Below are 24,993 nucleotides of genomic sequence, written 5' to 3'. Positions count from 1 at the left end.
GAGGACACAGCCCGTCCAGGGAGGCCTGGTCGTTTGCAGGCAGAGAAGCTAACGGCTCACCGGGCGCCACCTGCCCAGGATGCGTGGGAGGACATGCGGCTCCCCCACCCAGGTGCCCTGGGCCTGGAGTCCACTGGGCTCAAGCTGCAGCCAGTCCCCGTGGCCTTTCCCTTTCCTGAAACCTCAGCCAGTCCCCGTGGCCTTTCCCTTTCCTGAAACCTTCGCCACTCGAGGTGCTCCCGGGCGGGAATAACCAACCCGCCTCGGCCAGGTGGGGAAACTGAGGCCCAGACTGGTACTGAGGGGTCTGCCCCCTCACCAGCTGCCAGCGGGTCCTGGGCAGTTTTAACAGACGTCTGGGGGCACCATTCCGGTCGATTTGGGGATTGAAATAAAGCAAAATCCTATAGGATCTCCAACCCTCAAACCTGAAGCACCACTAACCACTCAGGGCCTTTTTCTGCCCAGCTCCTTGACTTCTGCTTTAAAAAAAAAAAGCCTGCTGGGGATAACTGGCAATCCGAGTCCTGATGCCTGCTCACTCGAAGCACGTGTCCGGCTCAGGGGCTGGGGGCTCGCAGTCTCCCCCAGGCCGGCTGCTCTTCCGTGTCCCACGACTGTCCACCCTCTCCCAGGGGCAGTCCAGGCGTTTCCAGAGTTTCACTATTATATCTGCAGGGCAGTGAGTGGCTCCGTTCCTCCTAAGAGATTCTCTCTGGGGACCAAAGGCTCTTCCTCCAGTAGAGGTCCGAGAAGGGGGGCCACCACGCGGGACTGTCACAGCCCGCAGCCCCAGTGCAGACGGGCTCCACCAAGCGGAAGTGGTGGCGCCAAGGAGGGCCTCAGAAAGCCCGGGCATCCGTCACCCACCTTCAGTCATCCGTCCACCCACCCATCCGTCTGTCTGTGCATCCGTCCACTCATCCATCTGTCTGTCTGTCCATCCATCCATCAATCCGTCTGTCCATCCAACCACCCATCCATCTGTCTGTCTATCCACCCGTTCGTCCATCATTCAAAGGCCTGTGAGGCCCACCTCTGTGCAGGCACAGGTGCCCCAAGCGGGGGAGTGAACGCCTTTCCCCACTCACCATGGACGAGAGCCCCTTAGACATGAAACCAAAGCTCCTGGGTCGGGTCAGCGAGGTGCCCGCCCACCTGCCGACCTGCCCCACCCCCACCCACTCCGGTGCTATTTCTGGGAGGAGGGGGCGGGTGCAACCTAGGGAAGTGAGAGGTCAGCCAAGCGGCTCAGGGGGTGAGAATTGAGCACAGCGACCAGCTGCAGACCACAGGGGCCCCACCAGCCCATGAGCCCCACGTCCACCCCCTCGCCCTCCTGCCGAGCCATCTCCGCCTGGCCAACCTGCACCCGGCCCCGCCAGCCAGCCCCCTGCCCTCCTGGAGGCACCTACATCTCAACATGCACCTTGCCCACAGTCCCAAGCCAGCCGTTCGGCAAGGCCAAACCCTACACCCCATCCCACCAGGAGCCCAGGTACCCAGCCAACGCCTGGACAGGAGAAAGAGGAAGTCAAAGCAGGGGCCAAAGTGTGCTCCCTCCCCCGGAACAGCAGAGGAGGCCACGGCTTCACCCTAGACCTTTAGAACGTGACCTTATTTGGAATCAGGTAAAGATGTCGAGACGGAATCATCCTGGCTCAGGGTGGACCCTTCACCCAGTGAGCAGTGTCTTCTTAAGAGAGAGGAAAGTGGGTCTGGTCCCTGGGTCGGGAAGATCCCCTGGAGGAGGAAATGGCACCCCACACCAGTGTTCCTGCCTGGAGAATCCCACGGACAGAGGAGTCTGGCGGGGTACCGTCCCTGGGGTCACAAGAGTCGGACAGGTGAAGCGACCAAAAAACAAAGCCAAAGCAGACACATGCCGGAGAGAAGCCACGTGCAGACGGAGGCAGAGCCGAGCCAGAGGCGGGAGGGACCCTCCCCTGGAGCCTCGGAGGGAGCCCTGTCCTGCCCACACCTCGATTTCTGACCTCCCTCCGGAGAGAGAAAATATGATTAGGATGGCTCCCACGGTAAAGCGTCTGCCTGCTATGCGGGAGACCCGGGTTCGATTCCTGGGTTGGGAGGGTCCCCTGGAGAAGGAAATGGCAATCCACTCCAGCACTCTTGCCTGGAAAATCCCACGGATGGAGGAGCCTGATAGCCTACAGTCCATGGGGTCACAAATAGCCGGACACGACTGAGCGACTTCACTTCACTTCCAGAGAGAAAAAACTGTTGTGTGAGCTCCCAGTCTGGGGGGCTCCGTTAGGGGCGCCCGGGCACAGGAAGGCCCGGGAGCGCCCAGGGCAGGGCAGCCACCTCGAGGCCCTCAGAGGAGGCGCCTCCTTTGCCCTGGTCCAGCCGCCGGGCTGTTGCCCCCTCTGCTCCACGTCGCTGGGAAGAATCAGACGATTAAACCGGCTGGGAGCCCCGCCTCCTGAGGTCTGCCATCGTCTAGCACTTTGTGGCGGCTCTGGCTCTAGGACCACAGCGCCTGCGTCGTGGGGCAAGGGTGGGGTGCTAAGGTGCTGTCAAAGCCGCCTCTCCCAGGCCAGAGCTGAGCGGATCCGCGGGAACTTCCAGCATCTCACAGTTTATATTTGGAACCACGAGAGACTTACTCCCCTGCCGCCCTCGAAGTGCCCTCCAGTCTGGGCAAGGGCCCAGGGGCTGCTTACCCACAGGCTCGCCCTGAGCACTAACCCAAGGGACCTCCAACCAGAGAATCGCTCCACGAGGCTTCGCCCCAACCCAGCCTCCACTGGGCAGCTCAGCCAAGGGCTCCCTCGGCGGTGAAGCCCAGCACCCATCTGCCGGTGGGAGGGGTGGCAGTGAGCTGAGGCCATCACGTCTCCTCTTCAATGGGACTCAGCTAACGCCAGCCACACAGAAAAGGGAGGTGCCTGAGACGAGGGCGAGGTTCTCTCCTCTCTGCAGATGCTCATGTGGAACGTTCCGCACATCCAGGCCCTGAGGCTTCCACAACACCCTCTGTTCACCAAAGCGGTGCCCGACCCAGGGAGAAGAGACTCAGAGAGGAGAGGCCCACATCCTGGGATATCGCGGGGTAGCGATGGCCCTCTTGGGAACACAGGCTCCCATGTGATCCCAGGGGATGCACTAACAGGGTGGGTGGGGGGCCGGGCAGGTGGAGGAGGGAGGCGGTCTGAGGGCGGAGTCCAGCTGGCCTTGGGAGGAACCCGGAGAGGGAGAAGCAGGAGGCAGGCACTCAGGAGGGGGCTGTCACACGGCCAAGTACCCCGGGTGCCTTCCCTTGCACCAGGGAAGGCAGATAAGCAGGACAGATATATGAGATAACGCAGAATGAGGACACCAGGAAAGGCAGATAAGCAGAGCGTGTCCCCCTCCATGCCCCACGGCCTGGCAGACGTCCCTAACCTACCTGCTACCCCAGCAGCCACGCCTCAGTGGCCCCATCCTTCTCAGCACAGGCACGCTGGGCCCACGGCTGGAGAGTGGAACCCACCAGTGAGGCTGAGCCTGTGACAAGGAGCCAAGGGCAGTGGAGGGAAAATGCAGTCCTCTCACGGGGAGTCTGGCTCTCCACCGAGTGGGCCGGCGTCCAGAGGCGGCCCAGGCTCCTCTGAAAAGAACCAGGGTCGGGAAACGCCCGTGTCTGGAGGTGCAGGCCCCACAGAGGACTAGACTCCCCTCTCTGCCCTGGCCAGGGCTCAGCGGGGGTGTGCCCCAGGCCCCTGCCCCGCGCTCAGGCAGGCACAGCTTGAGGACTGCCCCAGCCACCCACACCCTGCTTCCCGCCCCGGAGCCGGGCTGCCTGGGAGAACACTGGCCAGGAGGGTACCAAGGGGGCCGGCTGGCTGACCGCGGGCTCCCGTGGACACACAGCTGCGGCCGGCCACGTCTCCCGTGTCCAGCCCCCGCCCCGGCCAGCGTGGAGGACCACGTGGCCAGCAGCCCCTCGCTCTTTAGGAAACAAGGTCAGACCACGCCTGAGCCGCCGGGGACAGGCCAGGGAGAGACGGCAGGCGAATGAGCACAGCACACACCAGCAGGTGTGAACGAGCGTGGAAGAGCGGCCACCGGGCCCCGGAGGTGCCTGTCACCGCAGCCACCCGAGCCTGGACGGGGCAAGGCGCACCCCCAGGGTGCCCCCACCCTGGCTGGTGCAGAGCCCCAGCACCCCACCTCCTCATGGCTCGGTCCCGAGACAGCCCCTCCTGACGGCCTTCAGTCACCAGCGCCCTGGAGCGGCGGGGGAGGCCTTGGGGAAGCCAGAGTCGGGGCAAAGAGGCCACAGAACGAGCCGGCCCAGTGCCAGAGGGCGAGGGCAGGGGGAGGGCGGGGAGCAGACCACAGCAGGGCCCCAACCCAGCTGCGCCCACCCACCCCCGTCTCTGACCCTCCTGGGCATCTGCAAGCAGAGGCTCTGAAACAGTGCACAGAGAGAGAGGGCTGAGGAAAGAGGAAACCCCCACCCCACCCCACCCGGCACTGCGACTCCTCGCAGGAAGGTCAGGCCGCCCGGAGGCGCCCACCCAGCCCCTCCGTCCCAGCCCAGGGTGGCCCAGCGCAGCCGGGAGCCGCGCCCACAGGCCCCGCCCACTTGCACCTGAAGCCCGTCTCTGGGCCTAGACCCCCGCGGAGGGGACGGGACGGGGACAGCCGTCTGGGATGAGCTCTGCCGCCTCCATTAGCTCCTGGAACTGCTCCTAGAGATCCTCGCGTGCGCCGCGGGTGCTGCTTGTTCCCGCTTCCACGCTTCTTTCACTCACGCTGTCCTCCCTGCTCCCCGCTGTCAGCCTGGAGGCTGGCTCCCCGGTCAGGTTTCCCGGCTCTTGGCTCACCTTCCTTTCTCCTGAGGTTCAGCTTTTCTTTCTCCAGATCTCAGTTCTACCTGCTTTACTGAACAACGAAGTTTACCCTGTGCGGTTTTAACGACGGTTACTTTTCGGGGGCATGGGGGGCCCTGACCACGCTGTGGGTGCTGGGCTTAGTCGCGCAGTGGTGTCCGATGCTTCGTGACCCCATGGACTGCAGCCCGCCAGGCTCCTCTGTCCATGGGATTCTCCAGGCAAGAATACTGGAGTGGGGTAATGCCCTCCTCCAGGGGCTCTCCCCAACCCAGGGATCGAGCCCAGGTCTCCCCATTGCGGGCGATTCTGTATCAGGAAGCCCACTGATCATTCCCACCCATAGATACACTGTGAATTACCACTTCTTGGAGCAACGACCCTTCGAGAGCTTTGAGGGCATGGCCAGGCTGCACCCAGAGGGCTGGCCCCTCCCACAGCGTGTGACAGACGCCTTCTGCACAACCCCCTGAGGGACACAAGCAAGTGGGCGCCCCTTCCCTCAAGACAAGCAGCATCAGGGCCTGCACCCGGAGGCTCGGTGCAAAGAGCCTTTCCTCCCTGAGGCTTCATCACTGATCATCAACCAGAGCCCCGAACCCACAGACCATGAACCCACAAAAGAATCGGCAGCTCGGGCTCATCAGACACCTGGACGACCAGAGGACGCCACCGCCTGGAGCCAAGGACAGTGTTTGGGGAGGGTCGGGGCACCCTGGATGGACACAGCCCCTGCCTTGTGAGGACAGGCTCTTTAAAGGAGGGGCCTGGCCTCAGAGACGCACCCGACTCAAGAATGCCAGCCTGACCGAGCCTTCGCACAGGGAGCTCAGAAGGGCTGACCCGCAGCAGGGCAAACAGGGCACACTTTCTAAAAAGGAGGGTGGTGGGCGTCCAGGCATCAGCAGCTTCCACACGCCAGGGAACCCTGAAAAACGGTGTGAAACGCCACGAAGGCTCCATCAGATGTGAACACAGCAGATTCCCTGTCTTGCTGGGAACAGCGCCCGAGAAACGCCGACACGCGAAGAATACGCGGCTCCCAGACCCTGCTGATGTCAGGAAAGTGAGAAGGTGAGAACATCCCTTCCCTGGAGCGGATGAAAGAAGGTGCGTGGAAAGACCTCTGGAGCAGGTGTGGGGATGAGACAAGCAGATTCCTGACAGCAGGCCCAGCCTGGTCCTGTGACTAACACGGGGAGCTTCTCTGGGTATCAACTTCCACATCCATACACAACTCGGACTGCAAGATCAAACCAGTCAACCCTCAAGGAAATCAACCCTGAATATTTATTGGAAAGACTGGTGCTAAAGCTGAAGCTCTGATACTCTGACCCACTCTGAGCTAACTCTTCACACCAGGTGGAAGGTCTGAAAGGATCCTGATGCTGGGAAAGGCTGAAGGCGGGAGGAGGAAGGGGCAACAGAGGACAAGACGGCTGGGTGGTTATCCCCGACTCCTTGGACACGAGTGTGAGCAGCTCTGGGAGATGGTGAAGGACAGGGAAGCCTGGCGTGCTGCTGTCCATGGGTCACAAAGAGCCAGACACGACTGAGCGACTGAACAACAACCGCCTCGGGTACCAGACCAGTCAGCCTCAATCCACGTGCATATAAGCATCTCTGGCACGGCCCACACCAGGTCTGCAGAGGGCAGACGCTCCAGGGTCCCTGCTCATGGGGTCCTCCTTGGGGGGTGGGGGGGGGCTGGATAAAGCTGCACCTATCCAGATGCCAGATAACCTGGTACCCTCAGAAGCAGAGGCCGGGAGAGGACATCCCCCTCGCTCTCTGACGCCCAGGAAGAGCCAGTCAGAGATGCCCCATCCTGACACCCCGGGCTCACCCCTGGGTCAGCCCCCACCCAGGCTCAGGCCTTGAGGATGAGAGCCAGACCGCTGGCTCACAGGCAGCAAACATTCACTCACCCCCATGGAAACTCAGCCAGGCTGCCAGACCACCCTACACAGAGCCCACTGCGCCGCTGTTCCCTGATTAAAGCTTTACTGGATCAACAGTAATAAAGCCGTCCCAAAGAAAGCCATCTGAGGCAATGCCGTTTTTTAAGAAAAACCACTCTCTCCACAGGCAAAAACCACTGAAAAATAACACAGCTACGTCAAGGCAGTTTCGCTGGGTCTCTGCAAAGGCCCTCCTGGAGGCGAACCAGGTGCTGGGGGTCTGTCCGTCCCCAGAAAGGTGGGACCCGGCGCGCCCACCCCACGCTTCTGGGTGAGAATGTCAGCCCCTGCTTATAACCTCTCGCATGGAGGGCGGACTCCGAAGCTGGTAGTGGAATGACGGTGGTGTGGCGAGGAGGAGTGGTCTGGAGTCACGCCCCTCGCCAACCAAAGGCCTTCCTCCCGACGGCCGGCTCTGCGGGAGGATTCAGGGTTTGGCACGCGGAGGCCAGGACACCAGGATGACCACCCCCTCAACCCCAGGTCCAGCCTGGACACTGATGTGGTCCGTCACACAGAAACCGGAAAGGCAGCCGGAAGCTCAAAGCCAAACAGAGAGCCCAGCGGGGGAGGGGCTGAAGCATCCCCCAGCTCGGCTCAGGGCCAACCTGGGACAGCGGCCGGGAGGGCCTGGCTTGCCTGGGCCCTCGGCCAAAGCCACCCTGAGCCCCGAAGGCCGGATCTGGATGGGCCCCCACCCTACGCCCCCCGCCAGCCAAGCACCCTCTGCGGCGTCCCACGTCTGAGGGACGGCCAGCCCAGCCCACCCTCCTCCTGGGCCCTGAAGCCGTCTCCGTCCCTCCCTCCCCCAGCACTGCACCCCACCGAGCCCCTCCTCCCCAGCCAGTGCAGGCCCGGTCAGTTTTCCTGCGGGGGTGGCCGCATCCGCCCCCACCCCAGCCTCCCTGACTCTGGGCCTGCCCTCCGAGCCCCTCCCAGCAGTGCAGACACAGAACTTTCTGGAGCCAAACCCAGGCACATGGAGTTCTCTCCCACCCCTTCTGGGACTTCTTGGCCCCCAGGATGAGGCCACCCACCCACCGACCACACCCTGCCTCCTTCAAGGCAGTGGCTTTGAGGCCCTGTCACCTCCCCGAAGGATGACCCCGCCTCCCATGGGCCTTCTCCACTGCCGCGCTCCTCCCAGACTCTGGACCCCTCAAAGGAAACACAGTCTCACCCATCGCTCCCTCACCCTGAGGGCCAGTTGCGCACAGGCTTAATAAATCATTCCCTAAGAGCCAGACAGTCCAGAGCACCGGTGCCAACTGCAGGAAGAGGTGGTCAAATCCAGGAGGTCTTCCTGGAAGAGGTGAGACTTCCAGCAGACTTTAAAGGAACAGAGAGCTCCAACAGTGCTCGGGAAAGCAGGTCCTCGAGAAAAGAGGCAGCCCACCCACACCCCGTCATGCCAGGAGAATCCCACTGCAAGCGACGTGACTGCCATTCGACTGACGGGTGCAGAAAGGCCCCGGGCCAGGCATCCTCCAGGGAGAGCCCACCTGTGGCCCAGCACGGTCCCCGCACACCACGCAGTGACTCAGACAGGAACCAGTGCCTGGCGCGTCCTGGAGAGGGCAGTTTCCAAAGTGGAGGGTGGGACCCGCTCGTGACCCAGCACCCACCGGGAGCCAGGGAGCAGGCCCACCCGAGGCCAGAGACCCCAGGATCTCACACAGCCACGTAGCAGCCCATTTTACAGAGCAGCCAAGTGAGACTGCGGGGAGCAGGGTGACGGAGGCGCTCGTCCAGGAACCACGTCCGCCGTGGGGCAGGCCCGGCCCGGCTCCTGGCCACCCTGCAGGAGGGGGCACGGCTAGGACCCGCTGGGCTCACAAGCCCCCTGGGTGCCCGCGGGCTGCAGGCTTCGGGAGGCCTCTCCCCCAGGCCTGGCCTCAGACGAACCCACACATCCCCAGGAGGCCCAGCACCTCCCTCCGTCTTCGAGGCCCACCGCCAGCCCCTGGCCAGGCCCCATCCGAGGACATTCCCACTGTCCTCAGGGACCCAGGGGCCGGCACAAAGGCCCCAGCCCCCCCCTCCCACCCCGCATGTCACAGTGGCCTCAGGTGGCAGCTGAGCCCGCAGGCGGGCGGTTTGGCCGGCGAGCCCCGATCCTGCAATAAACTACCTCCCCGGCGCTCTCGTGTGACTCCACAGCTCGGCTCGGCCTGAGCCTGCCTGGCTAACAGATGTTTCGTTTAAGCAGCTAAACTACCACAAGTACACCCAAAGAGACGACAGGCCAATTTCCCCCAAGGTTTATCTGCATGAAGACGGAGTAGCGTGTGAAAATTCTATCTAGACTTTTTTCGGGGGAAAAATAAAAAATTTTTTTTTTAAGACACACATGAGTTGAGAAAAGAGAAGGGGTGTCAGCCCACGAACTGCTGATGGGAGAGTCCCGACGGGTATAAATTCCCACCTCGCAGGAGCTCTCTGCGTCCTGCGGGAATGGCTGCAGAGGCCGCGGGTGCGGGGGCCACAGCAGCACAGCTCCACCTCAAACCGGTCGACGCAGACAAAGCCCCGTGCTTTCTGAGCCTCAGTTTCCAAACCTGTCAAATGGGTGCCGATGATGCCTACGCCACAGGGCTGCCCTTTGCCTCCACCCTGTGACTAATCGTCACCCCTTCAGCATTGCCAGGAGGCCCAGGAGGAGCCCAGAGCAGGCACGGCGAGACAGGGGGCTCTGTCTCACCCAGGGGACATTGGAGGGACTGGACACTCCCGCTGGAGACACTGTCCCGGCCGGGGCCACCCCCCACCGCTACCCAGAGGTGCCAGCCTGCACCTCCAGGAGCCACCAGATGGTAAAGCAAGAGAAAGGCTGGGGGCCAGAGCCACTCCACGGGGGCGGGGTGAGACACGGCCTTCTGCCTGGGCCGACCACTTCCCACCACCAGCAGGAGGCCCAGGCGGGAGGGAGGGGGCAGGGAGGGGACCCCAGAGCTGGTCCAGGGCACGGCCGGGCCACCGCCACAGGGCCGCAGCATCAGCAGAACCCACTGTTCAGTGGCCACCACACTGCCTGTTTCCTGGTCCGCGGTCAAGAGGCAGGCCGGGCTCCCACCAAGCAGCTAGGGTGGACAGAGCCCTCGGTGGCCTCAAGGAAAGTGGACTCGGGGCCCCCAACAACCAGAGGAGGTGGGCGTCATCACCCAGACGTACTGGGATGCAGAGAGGCCCAGAGAGGGCACGGGGGAACGCAGACAGAGCGGGCCTCGTGACTCCAGAGTCCACTCCGGGCATCCACGCCTGCGCCTGGGCCCAGTCAGTGAGCCTCCCTGCTCCCGGGAAGCAGAGCCGCACAGCCCACCGCAGAGAGAAGCCAGACCGTGAGCACACAGACACACACACGAGGGCTGTGGACGGTGTGGTTTACAGCCTGGGTTCACTGACTCGGTTATTCACTCCAGACAAGGCGGGTGTCCTCCACGGCCCACCCCTCAGCAGCGGCCACGGGAACAACCAGGAAGTGCACCGCCCGCACAGGACCCTCCAGCGGGTCATCCCCCAGCTCCAGCCTCCCTGCAGCCCTGGGGCGGGGAGGCTCCGGGAATCTCACGTCATCAGCCAGCTCAGAGTGGCCAAGATGCTCCGGGACTCTGCCAATAACCCACGTGGCTGGGGGAAGCAGACGCCGCGTCTGCAGGCTGGTTCCCAGAGATGATCACAGCTCCCGGGACAGCCCTCCTTAAGGAGCAGCAGAAGAGGGGGCTTGTCACCCAGATACAGAGACTCACGGAGTCAGGCGCTTGGCGGCTCGCCTCAAGAGTGAGTCCACACACAGAGATCCTGGGCTTCCCCTGAGGAGACCCCAGAAGCCCCAGAGCGTCTCCCTTCCACAGTCACTTTGCTCAGTCATGTCTGACTCTTTGCGACCCCATGGACTATACAGTCCATGGAATTCTCCAGGCCAGAATACTGGAGTGGGTAGCCTTTCCCTTCTCCAGGGGATCTTCCCAACCCAGGGATGGAACCCACGTCTCCCACATTGCAGGTGGATTCTTTACCAGCTGAGCCACCAGGGAAGCCCCCTCCCTTCCACACTTGGAGGCATCTGCGCAAGAACGGATGGCCCATTTTACAGGGGGACTAACTGAGACCCAGGCACAAAGCAAGTGGCCCAAGGCCTCCCTAGGGCCCATCTTCTCTCATCACCTCCAGGAAGGCACGTGGGGCACAGGGCATCAGGACACGGCCCTTCTGCACACAGAGGCTTCCGTCTGCCGGGCACCGGGCCCAGCCTGGCCCTGAGCTAGCAGGCCCGAGCATCTTCCCCTTCAGCCTCACGATCCTTCTGAGCAGGAGGAGGCAGTGTTCTCCCACAAAACTCAGAGACAACGGGAGACTTACCAAGTCAGACACCAGGTAATAACAGGCTTAGGTGCCTGCAAATGCCTGGCTCCCTCCCATGCCCCCAGGCGGGGACCGTCATCCGAGGACTCACCCCTCCAGGAGCATCTGTCCCCCGAGGCCACCAGCAGAAACCCCCCCAAGCGCCGTCTCACAGGCAGGAACAGGAGACGGAGAGAAGGAGCCTCGACCCACCCAGGCAGGAAGATGTGGCCAAAGAAACCGTCCGGCCGTCAATCCCCAGACGGCCCATCGGGCAGACCCCTCATGCCTGGGACCCCACCTGGGCCCCCAGGGACGGTGGCTGGTCAGATCGACCCGTCCCATCAGCCCCCACGTTAGGGCGCTCCCAGTGCAGGAAGGCAGGGTGCCGGACATCAGTGAGGTGAGCGCCCAGGTCCCACTCGGCCTCCCGGGCCGAGAGGACAGGCAACCGAGGAGGAAGGGGAGAAAGCAGGAGGCAGACTCAGAGCCAGAGGCCGACCAGGCTTGGCCCGGCCCGAGACTGACAAGCCAGAAGTGGGGGCCGGGGAGTCCCCACCCCACCCCCACCGAGCCAACTCACACGCATTCTGCGAGGCTCAGCTAAAAGGCACTTCCTCTAGCAAAGTTCCCTGCCCCCACATAGACTGGGGGACGCCCCCACACCCCTGCCCCCACCTAGACTGGGGGGGCACACACAGCCCCAGCTCCCCCACCCACCCGACACGGAGCCCCGAGCAGTGACGGAGCCCAGGTCTTCCCCAGTCTCCTCCTCCACCGACTCCCAGGTCATTCACGGCCACCCTCCGAAGCCAGCCCTGTTACTGCCTACAGAGGGGCTGGGTCCTTCTCCAGATCCTCAGCCAACAGGGACTCCGGGGAAAGCTCCCGGGGCGGAGAGAGGGGTGGCGTCATGTCACCACCACCCAACTCGCACAGACAGCCACTTCCCTCAGCAGCGGCAGGCAACATCCGCAGGGCTGACCGCCCCAGGGCCCAACGTCCACCCCGGGGCCCAACGTCCACCCCGGGGCCCGACATCCGCAGGGCTGACCGCCCCGGGGCCCAACGTCCACCCCGGGGCCCAACGTCCACCCCGGGGCCCGACATCCACAGGGCTGACCGCCCCGGGGCCCACAGTGGTGACCCCACCACTTCTGTCTGCCCAGAACCCAGGAGTGGTGACAGGGGCCCGGGTTCCCCTACCCCGGGCCATGCCCCTCGAGGACAGTCCCCCGAGTGCTCGGCGCCCACGGCAGAAAGCTGCTGCAGGAGGCAGGCCACGGCCCCCAGCCCCCTCCCGGCCCCCCGGCTCACCTCCCGTCTCATCTCAGGGCGGCTCCCCAGGCCCAGCCTGAGACCCCCCCACACGGGGGTGGAGTGGGGCTTAGGCTGGATGTTGGGCAGATCTTGCCACTCAGAGGAGCTCATCCAGCTTTCGGAACCCCTGCGGTCAGCATCCGCGTCCCGAGGCTACAGACAAGGCAGGTGATTTACCCAACATCACAGGACGGACCAGTGACAGACACAGGCTCTCCCTTCCCTGTCCTGTGTGGACCGGGGCAGGCCCCGTGGGCCTGGCTGACCCCACAGGCGCCGTGGGCTGGCACCGCTAAGGGCCCACGGAGGAGTCTTAGGTCAGAGGCAACACTTAAGTGTTCCGGATCTCTAAAAACACTGTTTGGGGCGCTCCCTGACAGTCCGGTGGTTACGACTTCAGCTTCTAACGCAGGGGCGTGGGCTCAGTCCCCGGTCAGGGAGCGAAGACCCCACGTGCCTTGGGGCCAAAGAAACGGAACAGAAACAGCACTGGACCAAATTCAGTGACGACCTTAGAGCTGGTGCACGTCAGGGGACTCTTTCAAAGTGAGTGAGTGTACGCTGTCCGTGCATTTGCCTTGACGCACGTGACTTAACATTCCTTTCGGAGGAAGGACCAGCTCGGGGACAGGTGTCCAGGCCACGCACCTCCTTGAGCTCCTCTCGAAATCCTCCGCCCAGCCCCACGAGGGTGGTGCTCCTGTTCATTGCAGTAAGGTGTATAGAACACGGGCCTCCCTGGCGGCTCAGGGGTAAAGAACCCACCTGCCAATGCAGGAGACAGGGCTTTGATCCCTGGGCCGGAGGATCCCCTGGGAAGAGGAAATGGCAACTCATTCCAGTGTTCTTGCCTGGAGAAACCCCTGGACAGAGGAGCCTGGAGGGCTACAGTCCAAGGGGTCGCGAGAGTCAGCCATGACTTGACGACCAAGCAACAGCGACGCATATGAGGGGATTCCCTGGTGGGCTCGTGGTGAGAACTCACTGCTTTCACTGAAAGGGCCTCGGCTCAATCCCCGGCCGGGGAACTAAAGCCCCACAAGCCTCACAGCCCAGCCAAAAAAAAAAAAAAAAAACCACACACACAACAAAATCTAGAACTTTCCCATGTTGTGCAACGACTCCAGCAATTAATTCCAGAACCTTCCGTCACCCCGAACAGAGCCGTACCCATTGGCAGTCACCCCCCTCCCCCGCTTTCCCTCCCACACCCCTCCCCGGCGACCAGCAACCTGCCCTCTGTGTCCGCGGATTTGCACGTCCTGGCATTTCTCAGAAACGGAATCACGCGGCACTTGTCCTCCTGTGTCTGGCTCCTGTCACTCAGCGTAACGTTTCTGAGGCCCACCCACGCCGGAGGGTCTCCGGGCTTTGTTCCCTATAGCTGAGGGCACCCCAATGACTGGTTAGACCACACGCTATTTACCCATCGCCTGCCGTGGAAGATGCTGTTTGTCCTCATCCTACAGAGGAGGAAACCGAGGCTCCATGAAGGTCAAGCTCAAGGGCCCACAGAGATCCGTGGCAAAGCCCAGGCTCCAGCCCCAGGCCCTCGCCACACCGACTGTGCCCCGCCATCACGAGAGAGGGGCGTCTGGTCCCTTTACGGCAAGCAATCCAGAGGGGCGGGGAGGGCACGCGGCAGATGGGACGGGAACCAGGGGGGCCCCCGCCCCATCCCCAGCCTGGGCCACACCCTGCGGCCCTGCCTCTACCTGCTTCCTTTGAGCCCTGTGGTGACAAAGGAATTGAACCACTTCAGGCAGAGAGAGGCCTCCCGCATCCGGTGGGCGCGCAGAATCCACCCGAGCGAGGGGTCTGCCAGGCGGAGACGGCAGCGGCTGGGCTCTGAGAGGCACCCCTCGCGCCCAAGACTCCTCGATGCTTGCCTCCAGTCCCAGCAGCCAGACAAGCCGGGGGAAGGGAGCTCAGATGCCCCGCCTCTGGCGTGGAGGGTGAAGGGAGGGTCTCGGAGCTTAGGGCCAGGGAGGGAGCGTCTCAGGATGTGGCTTCAGGACCTTAAGGTGTCTAGAACCTTCCACCTCCCCAGGGGGCCTTGGAGGCATGAACAGACTAAACCTCTCCAGCTGCCCTGAGCGCCGGGCACCGGGAACCAGACACCCGGTGTGGCTGGAAGATGGGGAGGTCCATGCTGCACGCACGACCCTCCACCTTCACTGGGCCAAACCCGGCAGGAACACTGCCAACCACAGCCGGCCCCACGGGGAGGAGACCAAAACCCAGGCCTTGGAACCCCTGCGTGAGGAGGGCCAGCCGGGTGAGCCCAGCCCAGGACTGCGTGGCCGGGCAGGCGACTCGGCGACTCGGAGCCACAGCCGCCCAGAGGGCTGCACTGGCCCCTCACCCGGGGGCCGGGGGTCGGGGGTCACCCACGAGCTCCGCACCGTGCCTGCACCCTACCCCTGATGGCGTCCTACGCGTGTGAGACAAATATACCCATCAGGCAGATGTGGATGAAGCCTGGAGAAGTATGGACAGTGTGTTTCAGAGGGAGACGGGCAAAGGCAGGGCTGGGAGGGACGGGGAGGCGCACGGAGCAGAGAAACACCTGGAATCAAAACCCGCCCACCTGCGAGGGGACTGCAGTCAGGCGACGCGCCCTCTCGCACGCTGTCCTGCCGCCCCCTACGTTCCAGCACACATGCCTCTGGCTGCAGCCTCGAAGCCCCAGCAGAGCGGATGAACTGGTCTGAAGGCAGTGTGGAGACATCTCAAAAGCTCTCTGACAGCAGACGACAGCAGACAAGTGCCCGACCCGGCAGAGATGACGAGGCCTCGGGGGTTAGGTCGGGTGGGGGCCCATCCCTGGAAAGGCCTGGAAGTCACCGAGCCCACGGCAGGATGGGAGGCCAGGCAGCTGGTGGCCGTGCTCCCACCCGCCTGGACCCGCTCTCACCGGATACCACATCCGCAAGCTGCCTTTGTCACCAAACGCACAAAACCAAACAAACCAATTCACAAGCGTTTACAGCCTAAAGTTTAAACCGGCTCATGGGGACGAGGAAAGTGTGTTAAAGATAAATATTTTAATCCTTATATAAACTCCGCAGTGATGACAGGTCCCACAAAACAGAGCGTGCATTCCCAGCAACACGCAAGCTTCCGAAGGTGGGGAGCTTCACGTGGGGGCCGCCCCACGGGCTCCTGTCCCGGCCAGCAGGCACCCCGAGCGCCGCCCCACCTCCATCTGGGGCCGCGTGGTCATTATTCTTGTTTATGTCTGGGGCTCAGAAACTGAAATGGTCTGGGCGGCCACGGGATGCTGACCTCCGGAGAGTCCCCGGAAAGTGTGGCGCCTCAGAGGGCTGAGAACACGGACGGAGCGGGGAGAGGGGGGTCATCCAGGCTGAACTGGAAGCTTCCCTGGCTGGGGGGGCGGTGGGAGGGTCCATCCCACCCAGGCCAAGAGCCAGCTCCCGACCCGGCACGCATGAGGTCCGTGCCCCCGCCCCAACTATCCTCCTGAGTCAAGCTCAGGGGCTTCACCAGGGAGGAGCAGAGCCCCAGGCCACAAAGGGCCAGCCGCCCAGCGTGAGGGTGTGGAGCGGCAGGGCAGGGGCACCACCCACTGAGCGTCAAGGTGGAGCTGGGCAGCCGGCCGACTCCGGGTTCAGGCATTGCGCGTCCCCTGCCTCCTCACCCACTGGGACCATGCCAAGGCTGTTTAGCTGGCAGAGACGGAGGAGCAAAGTGAAGGGCACTCTAGAGGCCAAAAGACCTGGGCGGCTTGGCCCGAGGCCTCTGCCATCATGCAGCTGGGTGTCCCAGGGCCGCCTGTCACCCCTCCATTCACGGGGCACAGCCGCCCAGCCCTGCGCCTCACAGGGTCTCCCGAGGCCCAGGGGAAGTGCCATGGCCGGCCTGCCAGGGAGCAAAGTTTCTCAGGACAGAGCATGGCCAGGCAGCAGCCATCTGCCGGGGGCAGTGAGGGGTGCGGAGTGGGAACCCTCTATCCCTGCCTCTGCCCCCACTGAGCCCCACCCCTGCAGTAACCACCAACCTTGAGTTACCTGAAGGCATCTGGTTTCCCAGGGCAGTTTAGGCGCCACCTCCTCCATGAAGCCCTCCATGGCCTCCCTGCCCCCAGGAACCTGAACATCCATATCGGCTGAGGACCAGCACAGCCGCAAAGGACAGGACAGCAAGTACTGCGCCAGCCAGCCAAGAGCCGCTCAGAAGGAAGCGGCAGAGAGAACGGGTAAGATCCTTTCCGTTAGGCCCACCGGCCTGGGTCCTCCACTTGGGCCCAGGGTCCTCCATGCCCCCCACACACACCACCTGGGGCAGGAGGGGGGTGGAAAACCCGGGGCCTTGGCATCCCACAGGGGGCCATACCACCAAGAGGCCTTACAGCCGTTAGAGGCGAAGGCAGGCCAGGTGGATGGTGGAGGCCCTGCCCCGGGAGGCCGCCAGCGAGCCAGGGCCAGTGACCAGCCTGCGGGAACAAGCTGGCCACCTGGGCGTGGGGTGGAGGCACGGTGTTCCGAGGCTTACCAGGCCTGGCGAGAGGCAGGCCCACATTTTCTCTCCAAATCCTCCCGACGGCCTGAGAAGCGACCACAGTCAGCCCCGGTCCAAGCAGGGAGACCGAGGCCTGGCCAGCCAGTGGCACGTCATCACAGGGTTCTCGCCGCAGCCGAGCGGCCGAGCGGGGGGCCCCCTCCACGGCCGCTGCAGGCAGCTCAGCGGGCTGAGGGTGCAGAAGCCTGGGCCACACTCGCTCCGGGGACGCGGTGAGGTCATCGCCACCGCGCTCAGCACGGTTTCCGGGCACCAGGTGAGCCCGGAGGAAGCTTTGTTCCCTGGAGCAGTTCCTGCCTGAGCAGCCCGTGCCAAGGGCTCTGGATACAAATGGAGACATAATTGCAAACTGTGATGGGAACGGGGAGGGGAGGATCCCCGGGGACCAGGACACGGGCAGGCTCTGGGAAGAGCTCTGAGCAGGCGAACCGCAGCCTGGCTCTCCCCAGCCTCCAGGCTAAGAAAGGTTTTCACGTTTTTAAATGGTTAGAAAAAAAAATAGTTAATTCCTGACACGTGAAAAGTATCCGAAATTCACATCTCTTTCTACCACGCACAGACCCCCCACTCCTTCACAAATCATCCAGACCGCCTTCGCCAAATGAGGGCAGAGTCCAGTGTTGGCAAGGGGACCATCTGGCCCACCGGGTCCGGAATATTTACTACTTGGCCCTCGACAGACAGCACCTGCCAACTCCTGATCTGGGAAGACAGGCGGCGGTGGCCGGCTGGGCGCCAGGGCAGGAGCAGGACCCAAGGGGCAGTCAGCCCTGCCCTCATCCTGGGAAACCTCGGCCGCAGGCACGGCCTGGACACAGGCACAGATGGCGGGGCCGGAGGGCACCTGGCTGCCCGCGAGGGGCCAGCCGCGGCCGTGTGGAACCTCAGGGCCAGAAATGGCTCCAACGAGGCCCCAGAGTGGGGTCACCGTGTGGCTGCCTGCCCTGGTCAGGCCCTGGGCCCAGGCACAGCTGAGTCCTCATTCCAGCACCCACACGCCCCGCTTCCAGGCCCCAGGCCACACACGGACACCACGGGTCACCCCTCAGCACAGCCTCCCGCCCGGGACTCAGCAGTGCTCTCCCCGCCCGCCAGCGGTCACCCCAAAGCCGGGGGCTGTCATCTGCACCCACAGCATGAACAAACCACGTTCCCCCGCCGCCAGCCCGTGCCCACCCACGACCAGGGCAGGGGACACCCGCCAGCCTTCCCTGCCGACTCCAGACCCAAGCCTCAGCCCCTGGCCTCCCCTCCGACACACACACCCAGGCTGCAAGGGCCCTCCAGCCAGCACGTCAGCGCCCGGGGCGCCCCGCCCCCCGCCTCTGCGCTCCCCTCCCCCACACCAGCCCGGGGGCACCCACTGGATGCCCACGGACCCCGCCACCTGGAAATGCCAGTGCTCAGGAAGCCTTTGGCATCACCCCCCTCAGGAGCCTTCCCAGGCGTTTGTCCTAATCGCCCTCCTCGCATGAAATTTTAATACCACAGATGCACTGGGTATCTGCTCTTTTCTCTCGGTCCATCTGCGCTTGATGCAGGAAAAGAATATGCCTTCCGCATCCCCACAGATCTGATCTCTGGCCCCTTGGGCGTGGGTCACGCACAGTGCAGTCTCAGAATTAATGCGACGCAGTTCTCTTTACTTTTTCATACGACCACCAGGAATTTTTTTAAGAGATGGATGTGGCTCACATTTTTCTACTTGGCGGCACCGCTACAGACAGAAAACAAACGGAAAGGTGAATGCGTGTAGCCCTGTGTGCACAAGACACGCACACACGTCTGTGTTTACTTGGAGCACACGCGCACACACTGCCCAGGTCTGAGCGCTAAGCGGAGGCAGGGACACCACAGCAGAGGTGTGTCTGCAGCCAGATCCCAGCTTCACACCTACCTCCACACCGCAGACCCAGGGGCCCTTACACCAACGGCTGGCTCCTGAGCTGGGGCAAAATAAAACACAAGGTGACCTCAAGTATCTTGTGCTAGGAAGGCGACAGGGCTCAAAAAACGGTGGGGACGTGTCAAAAAGACTCACAGAAGCAGCTTGAAGCCCCGGCCCCTGGTCCAGCCTGAGCCCACCTGAGCATCAGAAAGAAGAGTGATGGTGACTGCCGGGAATCCGCGGAAGGGAAGGGGAGACCACAGCCCAGAGCGGCAGAAAGAGAGGGAGGAAAGGAAACGGGAAGGGCAGAGACGGGGAGCGAGGACCTGCTCAATGCACCTCCCGGAGAACATTCGCGATCTACACGGGGAGATGGACACCGTGGCGTCGAAGGACTTCAAGCTGATGCCCCTGGCGAGGAACCCCGCACCCCCTGCAAGACAGGATCCAGGAGGCACCGCGTAGCCGCTCCACCCGCTCCAGGTCCAAAGCCTGAATCCGACACGAAGAACCAGCAGCTGAACCCAAAGGCAGGCACATTCCGCGATAAAAGGGAAGCTTCAAAAGCGGCAAGGTCGGGAAAATCAAGGTGAGGCGGAGCGGCCGGCCCGGCCCCCAGGTGGACCCTTGGCTGAAATGGGCGTCTGTGGAGACTCGCGTCCAGATTTGGGTGGATTCGGTGGTGGCAGCCTCGCCACTGTCTTCTGGGTCCGGGGGGCTGCGGAGGGGACATTGTCTGTAGGAGACCTGAGGCGGTGCAGGGCGCCAACAACCTCTCACGGGTGTCAAGACAAGTTCAAAGTCAAAGCAAAATCTGACTTAGCAGAAAAGGCTTCCTTGCTTCCCCGCAAATGGGCCCTCGTCTCCCTGCTCCCCGCCAGCCCGGGGGCCGCACCCCGAAACCTTGGGAACCGGGTCTCCCTGCCTGCGCTCAGGGACTCTCCGGACACTCAAAGGGCACTTCTCCATCCTCGGGCGCCTCAACGGCCTGCTGCGCGTCCGGCTCGCCGGAAGCCTCTCAGAGCGGGGACCAGGCACCTGCTGGGCTGCACTTGTTTCTCAAAGGAAGGCTCAGAATGACCCAGGAGCAAACGGGGGTACGGCTGTCAGAGGCCCAGAGACCCCTTGGGAGGGCTCACATCACACGGCCCTGGGGAGGGAGGGCAATCTAACCAACTCCAGGGTTTGGAAGGGTGAGCAGCGAGCGTGTCCTGAGGGATGCTTGTCACTGAAGCAAACCATGGGGAGCGCAGGGTCAGAGGTTCACACTGGGACACGAGAGGCCAAGGGCCAGGCTCGCAGCGCTACAGGACAGGGGGGAGTGAAATCAGAGCCGGCTTCCTAGAGGAGGTGGCTGCTAGACTCAGCCCCCACAGGAAGACGCAGGCCGAAAGCAGGGGCGGTCTCCCAGCACGGGCCCAGCACAGGCTTGGGGGCGGAGGAGGCAGAGGGGTTGGCACGAGGAAGGCTGGAGGTGTGGGTCAGGGGAAGCCCTCTCTGCTGGCCCTGCGGGCTGCCTCCCCAGCCTGTGTCTCCGAGCAGGAGGCTGGGCGGCTGGTCCCCAAAGGTCGAGACTGCGGACTAAACGCAAGGGCTGGCTGCTGGCATCAGCAACCTCAGGACGCCATAACCCAAGCTGCTCGGGACACACAATCTCGTATTCGGATCAGCAGATTGTGGCCATGCCTAATTAGTTTAATTAAACCCAAGGTGGCTGCCAGGCATTTTGGATTAAAAAAAAAAAAAATTAAAGCACACCCTGCCAGCTCCAGAAGGGCAGGACAAAGGAGCAACTTGGGGCTGCCTGAGAAGCCTTCCTCGTTCCTGGCTCTGCACACGGGAGACACTCAGTAAGTGCACACGGCTATGATGCGTCTTCAGGGCCAACAACCCAGCGGAGGTCCACTCTAATGCCCTGAGAATAGAATGTCACCTGTCACAGGAGAGGCCAGAGCAGCATTCTGGAAGGAGGGGACTTCGGGCAGGCCTCTGGGCTGGCTGGGGCCATGGAGAGGCGCACAGGGGCCACAGGGAGATGGAAAAGGGCCCCGCCCACTGGCCAGCAAAGTAGCCAGACCCCACAGGAAACAGGCAGGCACGCCCCACCCCACCCATGGAAACAGACACACACCAGGAACAAGCTGAGAAGCAGGCCCGGAGCACCCGTCAGAAAGCCAGGAAGAGGCCAGAGAAAAGGTTTCTGAAATCAGAATTTATTTAAACAGTCCTGAAAGGGAGGCCCAACCTCATGTTTCCGTTTCACCACCAGTTACCTGTGTGACCTGGGGCAAGTCCCTCGCCCTCTCTGAGATGTAGCTGTCTGATTTATGAAACAGGGGTGGGGACTTCCCAGCGGCTCACTGGTTAAGAACTCGCCCGCCAATGCAGGGCACACGGGTTCGATCCCTGGTCGGGGAAGGCCCCACTTGCCACGGAGCAACTAATCCCGTGCACCTAGACCCCACGCCCCGAAACAAGAGAATCCACTGCAGTGAGGAGAGGGGCACACACACACGCGCATCACAACAAACAGCTGCTTGCTGCAGCCGGAGAAAGTCCACACGCAGCAGCAAAGACCCGACGCACCCAAAAACATTGTAAGACAGGAACAAGGGTGGCCTGTGCCTCCCAGGACGGGCAAGAAGGGGCAGCTGCGGTTTTCTTGGGATGCAATCACCACGGACCAGGAGGACCGCGTCCTCTTCCCTCCTCCGTCTCGGGCACGAAAGAGCCCCACACAGCAAAGAGCAGCCACACAGACAGACCCCACGTTCCTCTCCCAAACCCTGCACAGCCAGACGCGGTCCGCAGAATGTTCTTTAACTGGGAAGACACAGACAGGGCTCCCCAGCTAGCCCAGGTTTACGGAGCACCCACAACCAACCCCGTGCCAGCCACAGACATACAAAAACCGGTACGGCCAGCTCCACCCTCCATGAGACGACAGGCAGGGGGGTCCAGCCGTCAGCCACAAGGGGCCACGCCTGCCCAGGTCCAGGGAAGACTGCTAACGTTCAGTCAGCGCACAGCACTAAGGACGTTCTCCACCTTCCTTCGTGGAGCCCTCCATCACGGCTGTAAGGCGGCCACTACTGCCGTCCCCACTACACAGATGGGGAAACTGAGGCCCTTAAAGCAGTCACTGGCAGGAGGTGACGGTGCCCACCTCACTAAGAGCACTCGCCCGTCGGGCCTCCCCCCAGCCCAGCTCCCCTTGGCGCCCCTTCACCCGGGCTGGGGTGGGGGGTTCCAGGGACCCCAGGAAGTCTCTGCATTTCCAGCACTGGGGCTGAGCCAGCTACCTACCAGTGCCCAGCGGGACGGGGGTGGGGGGGCCAGCTCCAAGACCCAGCCCCGGCTGTGCCCCTCTACCAATCAGCTGGGGGGGGGGGGGGTTGGGCAGCCCTGCTGCTCACAGCCAGAGGCAGATACTCCGGGCCCAGCTCTGCCCCCAGCAGTTCCTGCTCCCCTCAGTTCCTCCAGCCCTAAAACGGGTCAGTTCTTCCCAACCCCCCAGGGAGAGGGCTGGATCTGTAAGAGCACCCTGCAATCAGGGCATCCGGCCCCAGGACCTGGGGCTGCTCAGCACTGACAGGGCCCGGGTCGGCGCTGGCTTCAGGGAGCTTGGGGCCCTCCCTGGGCCATGTGCCACTGTGGAGCAGGAGGGTGGCCCCCTGCCCCCTCAGGACTCCTCTTTGTCAGAGGCCACACTATCCTCCTGGGGGATGGGGAGGAGGAGTGCCCCCATCTCCTTGGAAACGCAATCACAGCCAAAGGGCAGAGGGCACACAGTCCAGCCTGGAAAAGCAGTGACTCATGCCATCCCTCCTCCCCAGCTCACTTCGGATGTCACACTTGTGAAGGGCCCTTGTCCATCCAGGCTTGCTGAGGGTCACAGAAGAGGGGCTCTGCTGCTGGCCCACTGCGGGATGGCCCCCTCAGAGGTGCTGGGGCGGGGGGGGCTGAGGGGTCAGGAGAGCAGGAAGCAGCCTGCCCTCTGCTTAAGTCTCCACCAAGTTCCTTAGAAGCCAGAGAGGCAGCTCCTGCTGGCCAAGCAGACATTTTCCTGCCTGCCTGCAGGGCAGCCACATGCGCCTCCGCGCGACAAAGGCCACGCTTGAGGGTCCTGGGGAAGCCACGAGGGGCTCTGGTTCCCACTGAGTTGCAGGATCCGGGGTCGCGGCGCTGCCTGCTCCCTCCCACGGGGGTCAGGAGAAGGCTGAGGCCGGCGAGGGGGCGGCGCCCCCGGCCCACCCGCTCTCCCGGCCGGCAACGGCTCCCGGCTCCGCCGGCCCCTCCCGCCGCGCCCCGGGGCCCGCTGCCTGTCGGTTCGCCTTCCAGGGCGTCCAGCCACCAGGAGCAAAGCCAAGGGACACTACGCCTGAGGAGGCCACCGGCGCAGCCGGATCTCTGGGGTCCGCAAGGGCCGGGACTCGCTGGGTCCCGCCGCCAAGGCCCAGGAGGGAGAGCGGCGGTGGTGAGCGCCCCGCCGGGGCTCGATGTGCCCACATTCCCGGGAGGCGCGGACCCAGCCGCGGGCGCTCCCAGGCAGTGCCCGGAGGCGACAGGGGCGCGCCCCGGGCTTGGGGGACTTTGGCTAACTTCGTGCCTCTGGGGATCGCCCCTCGGAGCAGCCGGCTCCAAGGCCCGGGGCGCGTCCACTCTCGGCTCCCCGTCCAGCCGCCCGCCGACGTCCCCGAGGCTGCTGCTGCGATCCGGGCCCCCGAGGCCGCCCGGCGGCGCGAACGGCCGCGCACCGGGGCCCCTCCCGGCGCGCCCGGACCCTCACCTGGGACATCTGCGGCCGGAAGTTGACGTCCTTGAGGTCGATGGAGCCGGGGCAGAGGTTGTGCAGCAGCTGGCACAGCAGGACGCCGTCGCGCAGCGCCTGGGCCAGGTCGAAGACCACGGCCGAGGGCCAGACGACGCGGTGGTTGGGCGGCAGGACCCTGCAGTCGATGAGCCAGCGGCCGCACTGCCGCCACTGCTCCATGGCGCCCGCGCCCGCCGGGCCGGCCAGCTCAGGGCCGCGCTCCGGCCAAAGTGCGGCGGCCGCGGGGCATCCCGCCCGCCCGCGCGGGGCTCGGCGGCCGGGGCGGGGCTTCGCGCGGGCGGCCCCGGGGGCCCCCGCCGCGCCGCCGCGCGTCCCCTCCGCCTCCGCCTCCTCGGCTCCTCGCCCACGTGCGGTCGCGGGGCGGGCGCCGGGCAGCCGGCCGGGTCCCCCCTTCAGACGCGCAAGTCCCTCCAGGCCCCGGGCCGGGCTCCGCGCAGCCCACCGCCGCAGCGCCCCTCGATCCGCGCCGCCCGGCGCCTCATTCTGCGCTCGGGGCGCCCCGCGGCCGCCGCAGCTCCTGCCCCGCCCGAGACAAAGGCCCGGAGGGTCGCTCGCTCCGCGCGTCCGGGGCCTGGGCCGCCCTCGCCGCCGCCGCTTTGTTCGCCCCGCCTTCGAGTTCAGCGCGCGGTGCCCGGCTACCCGACTCTGCAGCTCGGCGGCTCCGGGGTGCAGGGGGAGCGGGGGCGCGGCCCGGGGCGGGGTGGGGGCGGCGCCAGGCGCGCCGGCCCCGCCCCCTCGTCGCCCACTTCCTGCCCCGCGGCCGCTCTCCGAAGTTGCGCAGGGCGGGGGCAGCGGCGCGGCCGCGGCCCCAAGCCCGCGGACTTTCTCCGAGAGGCAGCAGGACTTTGGGGAACCTCTGCGCCCCGGGCGCGCGACCTCGCCTGTGGAGCGACGGCCGGTCGTGGTCTCTGCGCCTCTCCTGCGTTTCAGGAGGAGTTCTGGAGGTGGCCCTTGTCGCGCTGGGGGCCTCTGCGTGGTCCTTCGCGCAGGACAGACCCTGGAGGGGGCACAGGCTAGGCGGACTCGTCCGGCGCCCTCTCGGTCCACGAAGCGGCCCTGGAGGAGAACTCGAGGCGGGAGGCACACGGGCCAGAGACTCTCCCAGAGCCCCTTCCTGTCCTGTGCCCTGGGCAGGGACCCGCAGGAAAGCCCCCGATCGCGCACAAAGGCCGGGATTCCCCTGTTCTGTAACCCAAAGGCCTGCCACTGGCAGCTGCCCAGAGGGCAAACCCTGGCGTCGGAGATGGAATACGCGACATAGTAGGTGGG

General features: G+C 64.1%; 1 protein-coding gene across 6 annotated transcripts in view; it reads right to left on the bottom strand.

Annotated features, from left to right (window-relative positions):
- VAV2 (vav guanine nucleotide exchange factor 2) overlaps positions 1 to 24,380 on the bottom strand; it is a 178,220-nt gene extending 153,840 nt beyond the window's left edge. For 5 of the 6 annotated variants that reach the window (XM_069579836.1, XM_069579837.1, XM_069579835.1 and 2 more), the window contains exon 1: positions 23,680 to 24,337. In XM_069579836.1, the coding sequence (XP_069435937.1) occupies positions 23,680 to 23,883 (204 nt within the window). In that variant the 5' untranslated portion in view covers positions 23,884 to 24,337. Of the gene's footprint in view, positions 1 to 23,679 lie in introns of all 6 variants that reach the window. The other variant, XM_069579840.1, reaches the window with a different exon arrangement.
- Positions 24,381 to 24,993: the final 613 nt, after the last annotated feature.

This window comes from Ovis canadensis, chromosome 3 (assembly GCF_042477335.2).
Source record: "Ovis canadensis isolate MfBH-ARS-UI-01 breed Bighorn chromosome 3, ARS-UI_OviCan_v2, whole genome shotgun sequence".
Lineage (NCBI taxonomy): Eukaryota > Metazoa > Chordata > Mammalia > Artiodactyla > Bovidae > Ovis > Ovis canadensis.
Note: the sequence above shows the minus strand (reverse complement) of the source record. Positions and strands in the feature narration are given on the sequence as shown.